The sequence below is a fragment of the Xenopus laevis genome, chromosome 3L, assembly GCF_017654675.1.
Source record: "Xenopus laevis strain J_2021 chromosome 3L, Xenopus_laevis_v10.1, whole genome shotgun sequence".
NCBI classification, from domain to species: domain Eukaryota; kingdom Metazoa; phylum Chordata; class Amphibia; order Anura; family Pipidae; genus Xenopus; species Xenopus laevis.
In genome coordinates, this window is record NC_054375.1 from 25,464,424 (window position 1) to 25,484,951 (window position 20,528).

General features: G+C 36.3%; 1 protein-coding gene across 1 annotated transcript in view; it reads right to left on the minus strand.

Moving 5' to 3' along the window:
* The window catches only part of ano2.L (anoctamin 2, calcium activated chloride channel L homeolog), a gene marked incomplete at its 5' end in the record, with an annotated part of 172,548 nt that overhangs the window by 61,808 nt on the left and 90,212 nt on the right, over positions 1-20,528 (minus strand). Inside the window, 2 exons of the mRNA XM_018251979.2 lie at positions 2,925-3,126; positions 3,768-3,842. Coding sequence (XP_018107468.2) covers positions 2,925-3,126; positions 3,768-3,842 — 277 coding nt within the window. The remainder of the gene's footprint in view (positions 1-2,924; positions 3,127-3,767; positions 3,843-20,528) is intronic.

Genomic DNA, 20,528 nt, shown 5'->3' on the forward strand with positions numbered 1-20,528 from the left:
ATTGTTTCTATATTTTATACTATGATTAATGCACACATCAAAATATGTTAAGGCTGATAGAATTTAGTATTACATTTGTGCTGGATGGGCATGCACGTGTCTTAAGTTCGTACTTTTCAGAATACTGTGAATACTTACTAAATAGAAAATGATCAGGATGTGTATATGGAGGACATAAACTTTCATAGCAATATCACTGTACCCTAGTTTGTCTGTATTACAGTAATGAAAATGCTATATCAAGGTCTGTCAAGGTTTAATGCTGAAAGAGCTCATTTATAACACCCAGAACAACTGCAAAGTACAGGAGCAAAGCACAGTGGGATCTTTCTGTGCATTACACAATTTGCCCCATTGATATTCTCTGGTTGTACAGAGTGGTGCAACTCACTTGCTGGGTGGTGGGAATGGTTGGTACATGGGAAACCTCTGGAAAGTCTCTAATATTCAGAGGCTGACAGCTTTTACCACCCCATCCTCCTCCAAATATGTGTATCTTTTGTTGCTACACCCAAAACAAAAGGGACAGGGCAAGCAGGAGATTGAAAAAACAAACATGTCAAATCCCCAGTGCTCTGGATGTAATAGAACTTCACATGCAGACCCTAAATTTGCACCACCCTAGCCTCTAGTCTTTGTGGCCTTGCCACAAATCTGGGCCTGTTTCTACATCTTGCATTATATTTTTAATCTGGAGCAAGATGCAGAATAAACACATGTTCCACTTGCCAGTGGTATGGGCACAAGTACACCATGCAGGGCACAGGGGGTGCAATCTGCACTTAGTGTAAACGGAATCCTGGAGAATGCCAGTGGGTGTTGTTTTGTACCAGTGAGTGAATAGCCCTTTGAAAGGTCAATTTTTGCTCTTCAAAAAGGCCCTTTGCAAAAGCACTTTATTAATATCTCCTCTAAGAATACCTAAGGATATATGCTCAACACCAAACTTTTAAAGGCCACTAATTTTACCTCTATGGACTGAATTAAAAGGCTATGCCACAGAACTTTTTTCATACCCCATCCTAATATCTCCAATATGTTCTAAAAGTCTGGTACCTACTGACAGTGTTGTTTTCCCAACATATCTACAAGGGCAATCACACTCAAGGACATAAATTACTGCTGTAGTTTTACAATTAATGAAGCTAGTGATCCTATATTCATGATCATTCCCTTGGAAAGGTCTAAAATATGTGAAGTACACTGAATGAAACAGATTCATGTTCTGCAAATAACACCTTTGCTTAGATGTTCAATAAGACACCTCTCACTCATGCTGTATATATAAAGAGAAGGATATATACGCACCTAATAAGTTATACCCTCAAATTGCTTAAAATAAATAAAATGAAACATAAACCCTACTCCATAGAACAGAGTTTCCTATAGGAGCTAAATCGTAGTGCTTTGTGCTTTAATATGGGTAATTTTGCATGAAAGTATTAGACATACTGTATTATAGATCCTAAACTGTGTTTCTATATATTTAAACAGAATGTATTTAAAAATCTTCCATCTGGAGGCATTGCAATGCCCTCATGGTTTTGGAAGTGTAATGGTTTTGGTGAATGATGTTGTTGTTTTAAATCTGCATCCTTAGGAGAAGAGATTTGATCTCATTGCTGCTCTGCACTACTCAACTCACTACTGCTTAACTAAACTTTACCCAAATTTGTTGGACTACAAATCCCAACATACTAACTAGGTTGAGGCATGATGGGAGATGTAGTCCAGCAATACCAGGTCTATAATCTTACAATATCACTCAATAAAACCTTTCCCTAGCTTTCAAGGGCCTGTGGCTGCATTAAAATGTAAAATAATCCTATCTGGCTCCATGTTCTTTACGCCTGCATTTTGATTTGGCAGCACAGTTTCACTGAATGAGTACAAGAAGGTGAAACACTGAAATTCACTGCAAATTTGTGTCTAGCAAATGTATTTGCCCATTACAAAAACACACTGCTATGTTAATTGGCTTAAATGTAAATGTCTGAGTGGTAGATTAATTAGCAAATAATTTAAGATCCTGGAGTGTTCATCTTGCTGTGTGGGATGCATTTATCTACTTGGATTAAAGTATTAAAGCAAGAGAAGATGGTGTTGCAGTCTCTTTGGGGCACTGCCTTTCCGTGTCTGGAAACTCTTGAATACATACAGTAGAGCCAGATTCGGTGAAAAAATTTATTTTATGATTTATCACGTGGAAACTTATAAGCGAGATTCAATTTGAGGAGAAAAACTTTTCTCCTATTGAGGTCCAATTTTTTCCCCATAGATATAGGGCCAGATTCAATTGAGTGAGAAAAAGTTTTCCCATGGTTTATCATGTGAAAACTCATGTACAAGATTCACTTCAAGAAGAAAACGCTTTTCTTTAAATTCAGTTCCAGTTTTATTTCCCATTGACTTCAGTTGAGTTTTCAGATGGTAAAACATAAGAACAAAAAGTTTTTTTGAATCTAGCTAATTCGCCATGAATTCGCGCCTGCTGAATAAATTCTCCCATCACTAGTGATAAACCAGGAAATATGTTTTTTTAATTTAATTGCATCACAAATTAAATCTCGTTCATGACTTTAAACCCTTTTCTTACAGAATTGAATCTGGACCACTTTATGTTTTTCTCATGAAATTTTATTTGATCCTAAAGGCCATATACAATTTTAGGAGGAAAATTTTTCTCCTAATTCAATTTCAGATTTTCCCATAGACTTGAATGGAGTTTTCACTTGACAGACCTTGAGATTTTTATATTGAATTGAATCTGGCCCATATTACCCATGATATGTTACAACCTATACTGTATATTCAGCTTTGTTCATTTCATTTAAATACTCTACTACAGATTTTTGTCTTTGAAACATTATTATTATTAAACGAAAGGGAAAACCATTTAATTAATGTTATTTAAACATACTCACCTATTTCTGTAAGCCATTTAGCAACAGATCCATAAATCTCATCCAGTATGAGTATGACAACCAGATTAATGATAACAGCGGTGGCCGTTACAGTCACACGGACATTTGACCTTGTTACTTCACTTGTACTAACTGCCAAGGCAGCGGCAGTCGTGATTCGATATATGATCACTCCAAACACTGCTGAAAATGTTAATGCTATCTGTGGAAAATAATAATGGAAAACATATAGATGTGTAATTTAAAGCAGTGGTTATCAGAATTTTTCAGTTCAAACCCTCCATGTTTGACACCAAGGTTACAGATATTGGGAAACATTTATGGTTTTCAGGGGACAGGAAAAAAAAGTTTCAAAAAAATGTGAAAATGTCAAATAAGGGAAATATATTATGCACAATATATATGTGGGACCACAAAAAAACTATGTGAAATGAAGGAAAACTTTAAATCAGGGAATGTTAAATTAAGGTCTCACTGTATCTCTCATTCAACCATAGTTCCAAAAATTTCAAAGAGCAAATATATTTTCAATCCAAATCTCACTTTAACTGGCCTTCAAGCTGGGCTTTCAGGTGTATCAGGAGAATAAACACACTTCCTTGTCTAATTCCACCCTAACTAGCCTTCATATAGAAAAGAATGAATCCACAATTGTGAATTAATGGGGATATACAGAGAAGTTTAATGACTATATAGTCATAAGCCACAAAGCCCCAAGCCAAGTACTTTTATACAGGTCATTGAACTGCAATGTGCTATTTTGCCAGAGATGGGAAATTGTTCAAAAGGTAGGAACACAACAGGCTGAAGAGCATTCTTATTTCAAGAAGTGAAAACACTTACCATAAATAAAATGGCTGAAAAGTTAACTAGATACGCTGGAATGCGGTCTCTCCAGGTTAATTTTTCCTTTTTATTCTGAAAGGAAGCAGAATATATCAATTATATAATTAATTGCAATACTGTAATTCTTAATTCTATTTACACTATCTATGGAGTAGTATGAGCAAAAATTTTCGTCAAGTTTCCAATGTATTGTGCAAAATAAAATGTAGCAGCAGAAAAAAACTTGTGCGGTCATGGAGAAAAAAAATGCCCTTTGACTTTAATGTGTTTTGCAAAGATTCACTCATCACTACTAACAAAATAATATCATCCATAAGTTTTGATAATAATTATTGAATTCTGGGCTTTATTTCCATTCTCATCAGTAAAATGTTTTTTTTCAGTTTGTGATGATTATCACTAATAAATGTAATTAATGGACTCATTAATGTATTTGTATTTTGTGGTCCTACCTACTTATACTATATTAGAATTTTGCTCAGGATGCTCTCTATAGACAATTTCATCGCCCCAATAGATCCACAGTGGCTAAACTTCTGATTCTAAGATTCATGTACTGTACATGTTTTTATTGTTCTTATACAGTTTTGAAAGTTAAAGTCAACACCATCAATCACAGTTTCAGATAATTTGAAGGTATTTGTTATTTCATTATGACATTGCTGTTCCATGTCACCAATGTGCCCCTTTTTGTTGAAATCTATAAATTCTTTCTAGTTCTAAAGAGTTACTGTTATTGTAAACCTGATCATCATGCTTGTCCTAGTCATCATCACCATCAAATATTCTCCTAATCCACATCATTATCATCATCAAAAAGATGTGACTATAGGAATGTTGCTAAAATGACCATAATTGTAATATTAACTCATCGCTGGATTAGTAGGCAGTAATACTTTCATTTTAACCACTAATATCATCTCTCAAAATTGCTTGAATTCTCACAACATAATCACAGCATGGCATGTCAAGCTATGATTTTTAAACAATAAATATACAGACAAAGCAGTCTTAATTGGGGCATTCAGTTCACACAGCCTTTTCCTTTTTGCTCATTGGAATGAGAAAAGAAGAAATTGGAAGAATTACTGATTCACCTACAAAATAGTCATGGGTAGCACCAAATACTTTAGGTGCCAATATATATGGATAGAGATAAGGGGAAAAGTCAGAAGGGCTTTTTATCTTGCTTTTATTCCCTCTCTATATCACAAAGGCTAGCTTAAAGGAGAACTGAACCCTAAACATAAATATGGCTAGAAATGCCATATTTTATATACTGAAGATATTGAATCAGCCTAAAGGATCAGTATCTCTATAGTAGTAATGATCCAGGCCATCAAATTACCATTTTGGATTTTGATAGGAGTGTCTGTGATACACACATGAGCTTTGAGCAGCTGTTGAGATGCTAAGCTTAGGGGTTGTCACAAATCATAAAGAAGAAGATGAGTTTTGCTGTCATAAAAACTGATGCTATAGGGCTGATTTTAAACTCTGATGCTAATTGTGTTGGTTTCTGAGCTATCATGCACCAATGATTTGTATTATTACTAATAAGGCATATTTAGCGAAACGGCGAAAAATTTGTGAAGCGCATTAAAGTCAATGGGTGTCAAAATAATGTCGATACGCAACAATTTTGACACGAGCGATAATTTTTATATGTGCGACTCTTTTGTTCAAATGCATTGAAGTCAACGGGCATCCAAATAATTTGGCGCTTGAAATTTTTTGCAACAATTTTTTTGTTGCTGCGAATTTTCCACTGAGAATTTTGGCTGTGAAATGTACGAAAACATTAGAAATGTGGAATTTCAAAGCAAATCCACGGCTGGCGAATAAATTCACCCATCACTACTTAAAGGGGCCCATTCATTAAGTTCGAGTTAAGGAATAGAAGAAAAAATGCTTCGAATGTTTTTTTGGCTACTTCGACCATCGACTTCGACTTCGACTTCGAATTGAACGAAAGTACTGTCTCTTTAAGAAAAAACTTCAACCCCCTAGTTCGCCACCTAAAAGCTACCAAACTCAATTGTAGCCTATGAGGAAGGTCCCCATAGGCTTGGCTAACTTTTTTTGGTCGAAGGATAATCCTTCGATCGTTGGACTAAAATCCTTTGAATCGTTCGATTCAAAGGATTTAATCGTTCGATTCAAAGGATTTAATCGTTCGATTGAATGATTATTCGTTCGATCGAACAATTATTCGTTCGATCGAACAATTATTCCTTCGATTGAACGATTATTCCTTCGATCGAACGATTATTCCTTCGATCGAACGATTATTCCTTTGATCGTTCGATCGAAGTATTTGCGCCAAATCCATCGACTTCGATATTCGAAGTCGAAGGATTTTCATTCCCCAGTTGAATACCGAGGGTTAATTAATCCTCGATATTCGACCCTTGATGAATTTGCCCCATATTGAAACAAATATATATTTTTATATAGATATTCAGGATATTGCACGTTGGTGCCTAAGCTCAGTAAGTGACAGTAGAATAGATCATGTGCAGGGAATCAGCAGAAAAGAAGATAGGGCTGGTATCGAAGCCCAAAAACATAGGGCCAGATTAAATTCAATGAAAAAAGGGTTTATCACTTGAAAACTCATGGACAAGATTCAATTTGAGATATAATTCAATGCAGACAAATTCATCTCATTGTTTATCACATGAAAACTCTATTGAAGTCTATGGTAAAAAATCTGGAACTGAACCTAACCTTTGCCTAATCCTGAATAAGAATTGTTTCTTCCTTGTCTGTACTACATTTCTCATTGAAGTATACAGGTTCCCTGTTAGTTCCGCCACAGAAACAGGGCCGGAACTAGGGGTAGGCAGAAGAGGCACGTGCCTAGGGCACTACAAAGTGGAGGCACCAAGCACTTCTTCTTTCACCTACACCTGGTCCGGAGTCATGTTCGCCCACCACCTCTGGGTGCACTTCTCCACCTCCCCTGCATTGTCACCTCAGGACACGTGCATGTTCACACAAACACACCGGGTTATATTCATTCAGTATAGGAAACCTTTAGTTCTACAGCTTTTGCTGCACCTCATCTACATTTCCTGGAACAGGGGTATGAAATGTAAATCGCTTATTGTAAGGCCCACAGAATAATCGTGTTTTACACAGTCAAAACACATAATTAAATTGAACATTAAAAAACACGCAACAAAAGGGCAAATGGCAAATGTAGGAGAGGAACAAAGAAGAGACAATTACACACAGAATTACTAAAGCTAGATAAAAGAAGAGAGATGCACACAATTGTCTATGTCTACAAGGACCGTCATTATTAAAATAAATGAAATTGATAAATCCTGGTTGTTATAATAATATGACACTGATAAGTGATGACAAAATGATGGGGATGTTTACAGTAATTAAAATATATACACTATATGACATCCATAATGCCAATATGTATTGTTTGTCCTTCATAGAATAGAATAATGACGTCAATTATTATTCCTTATGGTTAACGAAGTGGGTTCTTGGAGTAGATAAAAGATTACAGTAGCACATGCTGCAAGTACTGTATGAAATCTCCAAGTCAAACACTACAAATAAAAACCTATTGTCTTAGATGACCATTGCCTACATAAAGTATTACTACTACTACATACTCTTTGTTTATTGCACGTGCATGCACCTTTGTTTGGGTTCACATTTCTCTATGCCACGTTAGAAAATGAGACCAGAATCACAAAGGTCTACTGGAGACATCTTCTCCAATTGAGAAAGCCAAGATCTCTTGCAGTATATGACACATCAATCTATTTAATAAAGCTGTGCAAACCCCTAATGGTAGTACAGGTATGGGACCTGTTATCCAGAATGCTCAGCACCTGGATAACAGGTTTCCGGATAACTGATCCCATATCTGTAGCCTGGCCACATATATTGACCAGGGCTGGGTAAGTAAAGACATATAAACCAAGGTATATGGAATCTCATTAGTGATGGGCGAATCCGTTTTTTTGGACGCCAGCGCATTTTCACCAGTGAATGTGCGCCGGCGTCCAAAAATGGACACCGGCATCAAAAACAAGACGTCACCGTTTCACAAATTTTTCACCGTTTAGCAAATTTCGCTGGAAATTCTCACATTTTTCGGCAAAATTCGCCCTTCACTAAATCTCATTGAAATAATTTACATTCGATCACATATTGTATATTTTCTTTCTTTCTATGATCTATCTAAATGGAAACCATAAGAGGAATAAAGAGACATCAGAGCCAAGAAGATGAAGACAAAGAAGATGAAGTTTACTCCACATTATCCCATTATAAGTTTACTCCACATTATCCCATTGTAATTTGAGTCAAATTCCTTTAATGTACAAAGTCAGATTATGGATGAAAAGCTACTGTTAGTAGATCAAAAGATTCAGAATGCTCTCCAGTAAATCATCCTGCCTATTGTTTTGATGAATTTTTAAACCTTAACTTGTTGAAATGCTTGATTCTTTGTTGTTTCATTATTTGAACCTTTCATCATAATTGTTTTGACATTGTTTCAGGAGTGAAAACTGTCATGCCAGTAATTCTTGTTAGATTCAGTAGCTATGGAGTACAATTAAGGCAACAGACACTTTTGTTTTTGTTAAATAAAAACTTAATAAAGCCCAGCGGTATATGATAAAATGAGAGTAAATATAATAGGCATCTTTCTACCAATCCTATGGTGTAGCGTTAAATCAAAACGTTCATGTATTGCAGCCCATTGCATGAGAAATTAAATTAGGGCAGACATAGTAACCATTAAAACTCTCTCTCTCTACATCTCTCATTATATATATATATATATATATATATATATATATATATATATATATATATATATATATATATATATATATATATATATATATAGGTATATATAGTATTACCGTTCCTATTTCTGTAGGGCAAATGAAAAGAAAAGCAGGATTCCTTTCCGAAACATTCCTTTGTTTCTAGTCTGATATATTAGGCACTTTACTAGAGATACAAATTCTCTTTTCGCTATGGGATCTACATCAGACTCTTTGATTTTATCTGTTATCTTAATGAAAATCAAAGCAAGTAATAACCTTTCCAAACCCTTTCCTTGTCCTGATACATTAAGCACGTATCTAGTGATACTTATTCTCAGACTGAGACATAAACCTTTTAACTCTTTTAACTGTATCTCTGCCCCAATATTTTAGGTAGATGTTAAGCAGACGGTAACACTTCCCACTTTTTTCCGTACTTTCTGTCCAAGTCTATATTTACACTTGAAATAAAGAACATCATATCTATCTTTCTGTTTATCAATCTATTGTAGGGGTCTATAGGATTTTAGGAATTATAGGATATAGGAATTTACTATATTACCCTTGTAGTGATGTACAGGTCAAGAAAACCTCAACATGCACCAACCCTAAGTCGACCCCCGACAACCCACACCTGACCCTAGCCCGCCGTGAGTAGATACCTATATACCTGTGCTTGCCCCACCCCGCTGTCACAAAAGTAGGCAGGGCACACCGGTGCAAGGAGTGCTTCTGGCAGAAGTGGGGCACTAAGAGGTTGCACAAAATATGTGCGGCAGTCAATCCGAACCCGCCTGACCCACGGGCTGTTGGTCAGCCCGCACATCACCAAGAGTTGGACCTAATTTAGAAATGGGAAGAGGACTGTTTCCTTTTCTAGGTTAACATGTGCCCCTGGCAGTTCCAGATTTAGCAAAAGGTTTCATTATTACTTAAATCTTTAGAAAGGAGAGGCACCATGTGTTTTTTCTCTTTGGCTGCCACATGCTGAGGAAGGTGAATGTCTGCTGGAGTGCCTGGGACTTAGGCCCCAGTAAGGAGAGCCTCGGAGTCTGGAAACATGGCTCCATAAATGAGGTATGAGATAATGGTAAGGGTGTCACAAAGGTAAAGTGTAGCGATGGATGAATTTATTCGGCAGGCGCAAATTTGTGGCGAATCTCTGCGTTTCACCGCAGGCGAATAAATTCACGAATTTGCCGTGAAAATTCACTGGCGATTAACAGACGCCCATTGACTTTAATGGGTGTCGGTGTCAACTTTGATGCCGGTGCACATTTTGACTCCGGCGAATTGTCGCCTGCATCAAAATCTGCGTTTCATGAATTTTTTGCCCGTTTCACCAATTTCGATGGAAATCCGCGAATTTCCACTTTGCTTCAGAGAAATAGTGTGCTTTGTGAGTACCCTGTCATTGTTAATAAATTGTTATTTTGGTTAAAACATTTTGAGCAGCTGAAGTACAGTTCTGCAACACTTCTCCCTTCCCCCACACCTACATGCAAGGTCCCAGCTGAGACTTAGGGTTTAGATGTAACCAATGCTCTACATTATTTGAGTGAAAGCAAGTCCTGGATAGAAAATAAGGGTTAAACTATCTATGTTACATCCTTATTATGCAAGAGATAGAATATCTAACATTTTGTAGCAAATGTATAATTCTAGAAATTGCTCCAGTTTCTGCAACCACAGAAGCACCTCTAGTATATCAGGTCTTACACTGCTTTGCAGATAAACCAACTCAGGTCTTCATCTGTAGCTCCAGATACTTACATTCTTGTATAAATAAATGTAATCATTTATGAAATTTGCTGTCATTTGCTTAAAGGGGTTGTTCACCTTTGAGTTAACTTTTTTGCAATTTGCAATTGCTTTTCATTTTTTATTATTTGTGTTTTTTGCGTTATTTAGCTTTTTATTCAGCAGCTCTGCAGTATGCAATTTTAGCTATCTGGTTGCTAGGATCCAAATTACCCCAGCAACCATGCAGTGATTTGAGGCTGGAATATGGATGGGAAAGGGTCTGAATAGAAATATGAGTAATAAAAAGTAGCAATAACAATACACTTGAAGTCTTACAGAGCATTTGTTTTTTTAGATGGGGTCATTGACCCCCATTTGAAAGGTGGAAAGAGTCAGAAGAAGGAGGAAAATTACTCAAAAACTGTAAACAATAAATAATCAAGACCAATTGAAAAGTTGCTTAGAACTGGCCATTCTAAAACATACCAAATGTTAACTTTTAAGTAAACCACCCCTTTTATGTATTTTTAGTGGGTAATGTAAGCAAGACATAATCTGGACTGAAAAAAATAAATCTGTTAAGTGACAAGGATTTCTTATTTTCATTAATGCACAGTGAACTCTGTTGCTGTCAAGGCAATAAATAGCATTTAGATTAAATGCACTTGTGAATGTGCGTTTTAAACCCCCTCCAACCTATTAGTGCAGAAGCCAGAGTTCTGAAACAGGTCATAACATTCTCTTAAGTGACTGGATCTGGCAAATAAAATGTCAAATAAAGTATGATATGGATTTTAGCTATGTGGGGTGTGGCGCCCCCTGATGGATTATAGATGGAAATTATACACCTATAAAACACTAATGGGAACACATAAAGTAGCTAGCAGGCTACAGGTGAATGTGGTGCTGTTAAGATGTTACAGCAGCATTAAAATGCTAAAAGAATACATTTTTCATATATTGATTTTATTATGACCAAGAGGGTCTCCTTAAAGTAAAATGAAAGTGCATGTTACTTGTCACAGCACTTCAGCGAGGAGAAGTCAGCAGTTATACCAATAATGCCCAGTAAATTCAATTGGCCAAAGGTCAGCCCTCTGTGGGCACCCCCTTCTTTAATTGCATTACTGCAGGTTAGAGAGCTCTGGGGGCCACAGGGGCCTTGGTAGATTTGTAATTAACGCATACCTCCCAACTGTCCCTTTTTCGGAGGGACAGTCCCTCTTTTGACAGCTCAACCCGCAGTCCCTCATTTGTACTGGAAAGTCCCTCTTTTCTACGCACTGAACAGCCAGAAAAAGAAACAAAGTTTCTCACTTAATTGGCTTTTAGCAGAGAGCCCAGAACAGCTAACAGGTGCAAATAAGATACTTTGTAACAATTTTGAGACACAAAAACACAGTTTAGATAAGGAGAAATATTTTCAAACTTTCATAACCTGCCAAATTTTGTAAACCAAACATGGTAATTAGGAGGTGTGGCCACAGAAAGGGATGTGGGCAAAAAATTGCTGCGCTACGTGCGGAAAAAAAATTTTTGTCCCTCTTTTTACTTCCAAAATGTTGGGAGGTATGTTACCGTTTGGTGTTAAGTTTAGGGCTTGGCACGTGCACTAAACAGGGTACAAATGCTCCATGCATGCACAACTGTACTTCTCTTAGAACTTTGGCCCTGGTGTCTGTGGCAATAGTAAATGACCTCTAACATATTTTTGATACATTGCAATTTCAGCCATATGGTAGCTGTGGTCCATATTACCCTAGCAACCATGCATTGATATGAATAAGAGACTGGAATATGAATAGGAGAGGGACTAATAGTAATAAGAATAGCAATAGCAATAAATGTGTAGCCTTACAGAGCATTTGTTTTTAGATAGAGTCATTGGCAAATATTTAAAATACTATAAAACAGATAAAATGAAGATCAGTTGAAAGGTTGCTTAGAATTATCCATTCTCTAACATACTGAGGGGATTATTTACTAAAATCCGAATTTATCTCATATTTTATTAAAAAAACATGACTAAACTCCCATGCTCGATTTGAATTTATTTATTAATAAAATAATTAATCGTATTGCGAAAAACTCAATAAAATTGAGCGAAAACCAGAATCACTCAATTTTTTTGGAATTTTTTTCTCAATTTATTTGGGGTTTTGCCCGAAAACCACAGATTTTTTGGATGATCGGGCTAAACTCAGCGCAAACCACGATATCTTTAAATTGGCTTATACAGGGCCTCGACATGTCTGAGATGGTGGATTTTAGGATTCAGACTCTTTTGCAGCATCGAGTTATAATAAATATTGGAAAAATTTGAATCCAAAGTAAACCTAATGGAGAACGACCCCTTTAAAGAATATTAAAAAAACCTTAATTTAATCTTTTTTTACAGTTTTTGAATTATTTGCCTTTTGATGTTCAGCCACTAGGTGTTCCACTATCATAACGTCTGTACATCTGAACATCTCCTCATCCAGTCTTTATAGTTTATCAAAACAAAATACCCTGTTTTGGTCCTTGGGATGCACAACATTTGGCACTTGGTTACTTCCTTTTAGATTTAAAAATTTGTGGTAGTTTCATAGGTTACTTTTCACAGGTTCTCTTTGGGATGTAATGTATGTATTCAGGAGAACAAAGAGTATGGAAGGTCCTGACATAAGAAATAAAAACATACAGAGACTCCTTCCCTTAACTGTAGTTAATATGGGTTAAAAAAAAAGATGGTAGTCTACCAAGTTCAACTCCTACTAAACAATCCCCAGCATGCATACAGTATATATATATATATTTATGATGTACAGGAGATGAGTGTTTTATAAAAGTGACACTATCACGATAAAAGAAATTTTTAAGACACTAGAGCAAAGAAGGTCACAAAGAGTTAAATCACTTACTTAACTAATAAGTTTTGGACAACAAGCACTGATTGGTGAATTTGAATATGTAAGGCTATTTATGATTGGCCGGAATGTTATTGTGTCATCCTTGAGAAAGGTCCCAGCAGGGACCGAAACGTTGGATACTGATGCAACGAAAATAAAAGAGACATTTTTTTATATATGGGAGTGCTGGTTCTCTTGAATATTAAGTTATATATATCTTAAACCTTGCACCCCGGCTAAACAAGCCTCAACAGTGTGCCTTGGAGTGTGGATACTCATTGGACTGTGAGATATATATATATATATATATATATATATATATATATATATATATATATATATATATATATATATATATATATATATATATAGTGAATAAAGTACCCCCTCTTGTAAAATATAAGGATATTATAAGTTACCGAGGAGTTTCATGAACATATAGAAACACGAGGCCGAAGGCCGAGTGTTTTTAAACAGGTCATGGAACTCCAAGGTAACTTCTAATATCCTCACATTTTGCAACTGGGGTACTTTATTTATTATAATACATAAATACATAATACATAAAAATTCAGTGAGTCATGTGACAGATATGACATCAGAACTCACCATTTATAAGGATATAATTTACAAGATATTCATAGCTTTTGTGTATTATATATATATATATTTGTGTTACATGACTCGTGAAATGTGTGTATTATAATTAATACTGTACTCCATGTTGTAAAGTACAGGGATATTAGAAATCACTTGTATAAAAGATCATCAAACTCCTTGGTGACCTATAATGTCTTTATATTTTAAAATAAGGGTACATTATTCACTATATAAATAGAGAGATAGATAATAGATGAGATAGATAGATATTATCCACAAAAATCTCAAGTAAGGAGGCCCCCAACATCTGTAAAGTAACATTTACGTTTTTATGATTTTTGCTAATGTGCAATATGTCATTTCTTCTTATCTTCTCCTCAAATATTAGAAGGAAAAACCAGCAATCACAATGACCCATTGATCATGCAAGGCACCTTTAAAATATTCACGAGACATCATTATTCAAGAAAATTGGTATTCCTGGGACCCAGTGATGATTTTATAAAAAGCTACATAAATCAGACTTTAGTGCAATTACAATCCTGAATAATATCTTTGAGATAATGGTTAAAATTGACATACCAATTAAATTAGATCAAACTAATGTCACGTTCCTAATATCTGACTAAACATAATGGATTTCAGCCAGCTGGCAAAGTCATTTCACAATTTGTACATTTCAAGTTCTGCCTTAAAATCCAAGTATAATCTTTCCAGCATTTTTTTTTAACGTTAAAAAAAAACTCAATCAGCAGATAAATTATAATATTAAGATTTTCAATGATAAACCATGTAGTGATAGCCAGAGAGACCTCTGTAAAGGAAACATGAATTATTCAAGCAGATTTTTTTTTGTTTTTACAGAAAATAGTGCTTGCCATATTTTCATGCACCCCTTTAAAAATGTATTTATTTATAAAAAAAAGCATTTATTTATATGACCTTCCTGGCAAGGTACCAGGAAAAAAATGCTGGGCCCCAGCCCTCAATCCATGTCTACTTCCAACTGTGGGCACCCCCCCAGTGATCACACTAACAAGGAATGAGGTAAGTATCGTGTGGTAGGGGGTGTAGAGCTCAGGACTGGGGGGCCCCATGTGGCAGCCACAGTGGGCCCCGAAAATCACAGTCCAACAGTGTTTCTCCCTGGTTAATGTCAACATGATCCCAGTGCAAGTGTTATCTTCAGTTGATTTTTTACAAAAAATACATTTAAAAATGTGAGAAACAAAATATTGAAATAATTTTATATACAGTATGTTGCTGTCAAATGACAGGTGATAACATTTTTCTCTAGAACGATGTTGAACAGCTGTTGGGTGATAAAACTCAGAGAAAGGTACTGTATATCACACTTAATCTAAAAAAAAAGAAAGAAAAGTTATCATTTTTGAAAGGAAAACCCCAAACTGTGTCTGGCTTCAAAACAAAAACATGTGTGAGGCTTCTCAGCTCTGGATGTCAAGCAGTCCAAAAAAATCCCCAGCACTCACAAAGAAATGCATACTAATAAAGTTTTATTGGAGCACAACTAATGGTAGAAAAATTAAACCACAAGGCAAAACAACTACATGCAGAGATACTAGCAGAGATATTTATCTATTTGGGTTGTTCTAGGTAATAATCTATGTTACCCCCACAGTCTACAGTGCTATGGTTTCTTTTATGAGGGTATGTTTCCATGAAGTCAGACATAGGATAATAACAGCAATAATTATGCAACAGGTGTTCAGTTCAAACCCTCAGCCCAACGCTTAGTTCACAACAAGGTTACAGACATAGGAAAACATTGATTTATCAATGCTTGATAAAACGCTGCATGCCTGAAAGTTGCGGTGATGCCCACAAAAGCACAAACAAAGGCTTTTTAACTATTTGAAGAGTTGTTGGTGCTGTTCAATCTTTCACTACACAGTTTGCCAATGGGAAGTGGCCATTGTAGAACGTGCACCATCTCCATAGAGTATTGAGAATCGATGTGCTGACTACTCTTTTCCTACAAAACATTGATTTATCAGCCATAGTTCCAAAACATCAAGGACAGCAAATTAGTTGTCAACCTAAATATCATCCTAACTGATCTTCAATCTGAGCTTTCAGGTGTAGGTATTATTGGCATATCTTACCCATAACTGACCTCCATGTTGAACCTGAAAATATTGTAGGCTGGTAAAAGTGATGCCTGGTGCCAATGTAATAAATAAGGAAATAAGATGGAAATGCTATGGTAAAGTCAGCATTTCTTCTACAAATGGTGGCAACCCTATTTTAAAGTTAAAAAAACATGGGTCCAGATACACATGCTCCAGACCTACAGCTTGAGGAGGTAATCCACACATCAAATTATATATGGTAGACACTTGTGGATCCCACAAGCAGGTGCATAGGTAGAGTCTTTAATTTCAAGCTACAGTGCACTTAATTATAAGCTTCATATAAGGTTACAAGTGGAGTAACATTTAAAGCCATACAGCACCAATCATAGGAATTGATAATTTATAAAGACACAGGACAGGAGGTAAAATTTAAATAAAAATTGATAAGCCACCCCCTGATCCCCAATTACTGCTCCAAGCATCTCTAAGGGGGCAACACTACAGCTTGGGAACAAAACTGTGACAAGTCTCTGACTCCTAGCATTCTCCAAGAGCTGAGACATTATAGTTTGGATATTCTAAGAGATGAATTAGAGGAGAACTAAATCCTAACTATAGAAGAAGGCTAGAAATGTTGTACATTATGTTTTTAGCTTCTGTACCAGCCCAAGGCAACCACAGCCCATTAGCAGGGAAGATCTGTTTCTGAAGATGTCCCAGTAGCTTCCCATCTTATTTTCTGCTGATTCGATGCACATGCTCTGTGCTCAGCATCAGACTGGGCTGGCGGACACCAGGAGAAAACCCAGTGGGCCCCCGCAGACCCAGGTCCAATGCTGAAAACCGATTAAATCCTTTGAATCGAACGATTCGAAGGATTTTAATCCATCGATCGAAGGATTATCCTTCGAGCAGAAAAACCTTGGAAAGCCTATGGGGACCTTCCCCATATGCTAACATTGGCCTCGGTAGGTTTTAGGTGGCGAACTAGGGGGTTGAAGTTTTTTTTAAAGAGACAGTACTTCGATTATCGAATAGTCGAATATTCGAACGATTTTAAGTTCGTAACGTTCGATTCGACGTCGAAGGTCGTAGTCGAAGTAGCCAATTCGATGGCCGAAGTAGCCAAAAAAAACATTCGAAAAACTATGTTTTTTCCTCTATTTTCCTCTATTCCTTCACTCGAGCTTAGTGATTGGGCCCCTCAGATTCTCAACAGCTGCTCAGAGCACACTGAGCATATGAGTGTTGCAAGCAAATTACAAAACAAGTTTTAAATCCTGGATCATTGCTGCTATTGAGAAGCTGAATCTTTAGGCTGGTGCAATAAGTGCAGTATATAAAATATGGCATTTTTATCCATAATAATTTTTAGGGTTTACTTCTCCTTTAAGAAAAAATTGAGCCCAAGGCATGGCAACAAGCTGGTGCTTCACTGCCCCCCAGCCAAAGTAGTTTATTTCCCAGAAGCACATACATTTGGCTTAATTCCAGAGGGTGAGAGTAGGGCAACATCTCTGTTGTACAACTTTTGGCCCTTGTTGTTATTATTGTTGTTGAAGTGTACTTAAAGAGATACTGACAACAGAAAATAAACTTTTTTTTATTATCTATCATAATATTGTCTTTGAATTGTATTTATAATTTTGCCATGAAAGTATTTGCCTGATGCTTTTACATTACCTATCTTACTTCCCTGTTTCTCTATAAGGGGGCTGCCATATTTGTGCAGCTGTAGTCCGTTAGCATTAAGACAGATTAAGAAGGGTCAGTCAGGTTGACAAAACAGTCAGGCTTAGGAACTCCAAGTAACAATTACTTATAAAAGCAGAACTATCAGTGTAAAACAATCAACATGACCTAAAGGTAACTTTTAGGAGGTTGTTTATCAAGGCCTGAATTTATTTCAGTATTTCTAATATCCAACTCCCAGCAACTCCTAATTCCTGAATTAGGAGGACCTATTTATGAAGAAGAAAGCCCGAAAAAATAGGGTCGGGCAAAACAATGAAAACTAAAAAAATTTTCAGAGTTTTTTGCTCTGGATTCCCGAAATCATCGGATATTAGTACGGACATCATCACAGACACTGTGACCTTCCCCTTTGACTTATATAAGACCTTTAGAGCTTTTAGATCCTGGGGTTTCAGATTCTTGAAAAAGTCACACTTTTTTTTTTTACTAATATTACTTTTTTGGATTGTTGGTATCAAAGACCAAATAAATAAATTGTCCCCTAAGTGTCCAGTGGCAGGGTGGGATCTAGCCAATATGCATCTCTGGGCTGCTCCCTGAAACTGCCACCCTAGACACAGGTCCTCAAATACCTATATGTAATGATTCCAAATGCTAAAATAAGGTCTGGTCGAACTCTGTTTCGCTGTTTAGCTCAACTGTTTCTGTAGAGCTTTGAAAAAATTTCCCACCGATAATATTTGGAGTCATCATCAGCATTTCTAACTAGCATAAAACAAAGGTCCTGTAGTCCATCTAATGCCACCTTGTTTCTTAGGCTACAATCTTTTGGCTGCAGTAAATTATTTCATCTTGTACTTATGTTTTATTACATTATATTTATTACAGACATACTGAAAGCTTGTTAAATCGCAGGAGGGGAAGAACGGAATTCTAAATGAGGTCAAATAAAGAATGAGTGTACTGCTTTATTACGATGTCCTGGAAACAAATTTCCTCTGCATTGTATCAAGGAACTTTAACTATTAGAGAATGCCCAGCATAGTCAGAGTGTGTCAATTGTAATGTGGACACAACAATAAAAACCTAAGCATCTGCATGTAGGATCTTTGCATCGTTAATGTACTATTGTAAATGAACCAATACTTCAAAAATAATGAAATTGTAATATGTCCAAGCACCAGGGTGACTCATTGCACAGTATTCTGGAGCGCCTACAATAATATGTGTTTCATATATTCATTGAAGTACTTAAGCAGTTGAATTTTAAGTAAAATTATCCTCACACTCCATTGCAATAATATTCTATGGTCGACAGGGGCATAAGAATGAAGCATTTGTACTTTTCCTTGTGGAACCAAAACATAAAAATGTGATTATTGATTTTGGAACAGTAGGTGGGAAAGTGAGATTCTTTTTTGCAGAGTGGAAGAGGAAATCTGTTTGGGATATGCAGGGGTCTTAAAAACCTTAGTCAGCTGCAGAGTAACTGCCCATTAAAGGGGAAACAAACCTTCAAGAGAAGTTTTGCTACACTCAAATGTTGCTGGACTTCAACTCTCGCAGTGTTCTCCAAAATATTATCATAATTTATAACCACATGCTCTACAACACCAAGCAACCAAAAAGCAGATTGGTTCTGGGGTAGATTTGTGTTATTATTGTCCTCATTCTTATTATGCTGTAATTCTCTCATTGTCATTTTAATCACTAATTCTTTTATTCAGGACTAGACTGACCATTTCCTATCCTTTCACCATCTTGAAGAGTTGAAGAAGTGATTATAGAATCTTAGTAGTGCAAGGGGTTTCAATGGCATAACCACTTCCCTAAATGCATTCATTATCCATTACCCACCATTAACCAGCAAGCGGAAAGACAAAGGTATAGCACCCCACTGATTATAAAAGGTTCACTTTTTTCAAATCACGCCCACTCTCTTGACAGTTGGAATAACTTTTATGACTTAGGTCTATAAACAATAGACATTTTGACCTCAGTGGTGATCCAAGGGACCGTGACCAGCATGTACATTGTTCAAAGGGCTTGTAGGTAATATATTAACTGATGAACTCTTCTAAGCCAGAAATCCATTTGCCAGAATAGTTTCCATGTCTGTATATCTATTATGGATAAGCCCAAAAAATGCTATTTTGGATAATTACAAGGTAAAACAAAGGAAAAGAACGAGCATTAATTGCATACATAATACTCAAAGACACAAGTAAATGTCATCAACTTTTTTACACAAAAGGGTTAGAGATGATTAAAATCTCTTTACAATGTTTCCTATGAAATTAACCTTTCCAAGATAAAGTACATCAGAATTAAAGGATGGAAAGAACTCATTTATAAATACAAGGAAAATATCATTATAGACTGGAACACTAGTAGCCAGCCTGCCGCCTTATATCAGTTTTCTAGCAATTCCCAGCCAGATAATGAGTGGCTTTGAATTCTTTGTTTTCTAGTGGAAATTACTCAAGTTCCCCCAGGGAAGAGCTTTCCAGACTTTTTGGGTTCAAGCCATTTTTCACTGCCCAGTTTAGGACCCTGCTTGATTTTGACAAAGTTATAAATACATAAAATATAGTCATAACAGTAGTGTTTCAAAAGAATACAAATTCGTTTTTTTTTCTTCAAATTTTACCCTTATAAATGCCACACCTACTGCCAGGATTGCTCCTAAAATTTCCACTTCCATGCAATACCCGAGAGGCTGAAGCATCATGGGTTTCATTTATAAACAGGGGGCAAATTTGCATATGGGCAGTACTCCATAGCAACCAATCAATGATTAGTTTTTTTTTCAGCCAGCTGCAGTTTGCGCACTGAAAGCAATCATCTGATTGGCATGGGTTACTGCCCAGGTGCAATTTTCCCCAGTATACTGATCAGATTCCCAATTACAGGCTGGCTTTT